Raw genomic sequence first — 3,937 nt, forward strand, 5'->3', positions numbered from 1 at the left:
AAGGCAAGAAAGTGCCTAAGGTCATCAGGTTATAAGCACTTGCATTAAAGATTAATTATTTCATTATTTAATTGACAAGCCAGTTAGTGCCCTGGGTCATCGTCTGAAAGGCACTTGTGCTATTAATTAATATGTTATTATTTAATAAAGAGGCCACTAAGCACCTAAGGTCATTGTGTTCAGGCGCTTGTTTTATTGTTTATTATTAAATTATTTAATAGAGGGGCAAGTAAGCGCCCTAGGTAATCGTTCTATAGGCGCTTGTCTTAATAATTAATGTTTTATTATTTAATAGAAAGAAAAGTAAGTACCCCTGGTCATCAAGTGATAGGCACTGGGGTTCATATTTAATATTATATTATTTCAGAGGGAAGCGGGTTAGCGCTTCGGGTCATCGGGTAATTGGCGCTTGTGATATTGATTAACATTTTATTATTTAATAGAGAAGCCAGTAATTGCCCTAGGTCATCAGTTGATAGGCGCTTGTGTTGATAATAATTACTTATATTTAATCAAGAAGAAAGTAAGCCTACTGGTTTATCAAATGGTAGCCACTTGGGTTGATATTTAATATTATATCATTTAATAGAGAGGCAAGTTAGCAACCCAGGTTATCAGTTATAGGTGTTTGTATAGGTAGTAATTAGTTTATTATTTATAAAAAAGACCAGTTTATGCCCTGGCTGATCAGTTAGCAGGCGATTGTATTATTGCGTAGCGTTTTATTATTTAATAGAGAAGCAAGAAAGTGTCCTGGGTGATCGAATGATAGGCGCTTGTATTATTGCTCAACATCCTATTATGTATTAGAGAGGCAAGTAACCGCCTCGGGTCATTGGATGATAGGTGCACTTGTTAATAGTTAATAGTTTATTAATTCATAGAAAGGCAAGAAAGTGCCTAAGGTCATCAGGTTAAAAGCAATTGCATGAATGATTAATTATTTCATTATTTAATTGACAAGGGCAGTTAGTGCCCTGGCTTATCGTCTGAAAGGCTTTTGTGCTATTAATTAATATATTTTCATTTAATAGAGAGGCCACTTAGCGCCCCGGGTCATTGTGTTAAGAAGCTTGTTTCATTGTTTATTTTTTATTTATTTTATAGAGGGGCAAGAAAGCGCCCCAGGTCATCGGTCTATAGGCGCTTGTCTTAATAATTAATGTTTTATTATTTAATAGAAAGGAAAGTAAGTACCCCTGGTCATCAAGTGATGGGCGCTGGGGTTCATATTTAATATCATATTATTTCAGAGGGAGGCGAGTTAGCGCTTCGGGTCATTGGGTGATTGGCGCTTGTGTTGTGTAGTTCGTTCTTCTAAAAAATATGAATCCCGGTGTTCGATAAAAGTCGTAAGATTCGTGCGCGCAAATTGACAAAAGATTATAAAGAAAAGACGATTGGAATGTATAAAAAAATCTCCGGCTTTTTGCGCATACAACTTCACTTCTCACGAAACTGTCTTTCTGATTGCACGTCGCTTTAACCTTCGTGTTTAACCCTAAGAAAAAAAGTTGAGATCGACTACAAGCTTGCGTCAATTGTGACCAAACATCGTCTCTTAGCGAGGCATTAAAGATATTTCGTAGCAACGAAAAAAGCGGTCCTGCCTGGCCAGCAGACCCGAAAAAGCTGAGCTCCTTGCTCGCAATCTTGTTCACGTTAAATGAATCTAAGCGACAGATTCATCGCAACCATAGTTCCTGACAAGGTACAATTATTTTTTTAAACACCACAAACTTACACAAATATTAATTTACTCGAGTTTATTTTGTTATTCTTATCCATGATTTACTAATGTACAACTCTTTGACATAATAAATCAGGTTTTTTGCCGAAAGGCTTTTTCCTGCAATAAGCTTCTTTCATTTTATAAAACCATGTTTAAATACTCAAAAATAATCCTTTAATTAAATTTAGAGAGCTACTCTTAACCCCTGGGGTCCTACTCTCTACATGGCATTTCATTTTTAATTTGGAAATAGCTGTGCATTCTTCGTTACATGGTGCCTCCTGTGAGGTACGAAACTGCGTCATAAGCTGAGGAAATCGGTTCTGCCATCGCACCGAATCATACGTTGCTTCGTTTCAATATTATCACCTGCATATCGTACGGACGCAAGATTTTTTACTACCACCGTCTATCACCATCCCTCGCAAGAAATATGTACCACGCCACTCCTTTCCTCCAGCAGTGAATCTCCTTGACCTCCCTTAGCGAAGCCTTCTTAACGGCATTATTGGAATAAGATAAGTTGTTTGAATTTAACCTCTCCTTCCTCCGACTGTCACCATTTTTATTAACACGCACTTTTCATAGCCGTTTGAAAAATTAGTCGTTTGTGTAAACTCTTGCTTTTAATCGTTTTTCGTACATCAAGCTCAGCGCGTCATTGAAATTTTTCGCGTTGTTTATAATCCCAAATTAAATATTTTTCTTTATTGTAAAAATGACTCAAGCCAGACGCATCGCCTTTATTGTGCAAAAGGGGACCTCTTTTAATGAGCAATTAATTGAAACTAAAAAAGCTCTCGATGACGATCTCGTTTCCGCGAATGATGCTCCCCTTCGTTTAGAGCTTTTAAAAGACTCTTTGAAAAAATACGAGGAACTTCATGATGAGTTGGCTTCTCTTGAACCAGAGCATAAGCAGCTTGATGAATTGGCCGACTGGCGTAAGAAGTTTTTTCATATCGCCGGTAAGCTTCAAGCTTTACGACCTTTACCCGCAATCGACACTCATGCTACCGCGTTAGCCAATTGAACCTTTTTTGAAAGGCCAAAGCTTCCGAAGCTTCTGATAACTGAAATTTCTTTATTTAATGGAAATATTGATGCTTGGCTCTCTTTTAAAAATGCTTTCGAATCAATTATATGCTCTCGCTCAGACATTGACGATGTTACTAAACTAACTTATTTAAAAAGTGCAATGCGCGGTGAAGCATTCACTAAAATCGGACCTATGTCTTTATACGCTGAAAATTACCCGAAAGCTTGGAAGCTTCTTACCGATTCATACGAGAGAAAACGTATATTGGTTACGAAACATTTGGACGCACTTATTGATCTGTCGAAATTAAATAAGGCCACTTCTTCCGGTTTATCAGCTCTAGCGGATACGGTAGAGCAGCATCTTACCGCATTGGACACATTGAAAATAGATGGCCGTACGCGTCAACTCATTCGCACCATTGAAAGAGCACTTCCCGCGTCAACGCGGAATAGATGGGAAGAATCGCTAACTCTTGATGAACTCCCTGATTTAAAGAAACTGATTGAGTTCATTCGCGAATCAGCTTTTCGGGTTAGCGTATTAGAATCCTCGTCGAAAAATTTTGATCAAGGACAAAAGCGAACTGCTGACCAAGCGACCTTTCAGCCGAAAAAGTTTCAGCGTAAAGAGTTGGATGCTCGCGTCTTAGCTACCGGTATCAAGGGCATTTGCGTTTGTTGCGGTTCTGAACATTTACTCTTTAAATGCCCTTCGTTCGACAAACTGAACGTTTATCAGCGATGGACCTTTGCAAAAGAAAAGAGGTTATGCGTTAATTGTTTACGTTCTCATGCAGGTGCCTGCTCCTCTGGCTCATGTAAAAAGTGCAATAAAAAACATCATACTTTGTTGCACAAGGATTTTAAAATTAATGTCGGGTCGAACACGTCTGCTGCTTTGATTACTACCCCAAACGAAAAAATTACCCCAAAACGTGATGATTGACCAGTGGGCAAAGTATTGAGTGTTGAAGCTAATGATGCACGCAATCACCTTATGGCAACTGCCAAGGTTTTCGTTTTAAATGCTCGAAACGAATATATACACCCTCGCGTTTTACTCGAAACTTGTGCAACCGTGAATTTAATAACTATTCGATTGGCCCAATTGTTAAATTTACCCTTTAAAACTTGTTCGATTACAGTGGGAGCGATAAATGAGTT

General features: G+C 38.3%; 1 protein-coding gene across 1 annotated transcript; it reads left to right on the forward strand.

Moving 5' to 3' along the window:
• Nucleotides 1-2,930: 2,930 nt before the first annotated feature.
• On the forward strand, nt 2,931-3,719 carry LOC149373821 (uncharacterized). The gene has a single exon (XM_089595657.1). The coding sequence runs from the start codon at nt 2,931-2,933 to the stop codon at nt 3,717-3,719; it is 789 nt and encodes a 262-aa protein (XP_089451783.1).
• Nucleotides 3,720-3,937: the final 218 nt, after the last annotated feature.

Source organism: Copidosoma floridanum, unplaced genomic scaffold (genome assembly GCF_036245765.1).
Source record: "Copidosoma floridanum isolate Cflo_tuat_1 unplaced genomic scaffold, Cflo_Japanese_pri ptg000026l, whole genome shotgun sequence".
Lineage (NCBI taxonomy): Eukaryota > Metazoa > Arthropoda > Insecta > Hymenoptera > Encyrtidae > Copidosoma > Copidosoma floridanum.

What these genes read in the sequence shown, in the direction of transcription:
- LOC149373821 (XM_089595657.1), top strand. Translation starts at nt 2,931, where the DNA reads ATGCGCGGTGAAGCATTCACTAAAATCGGACCTATGTCTTTATACGCT.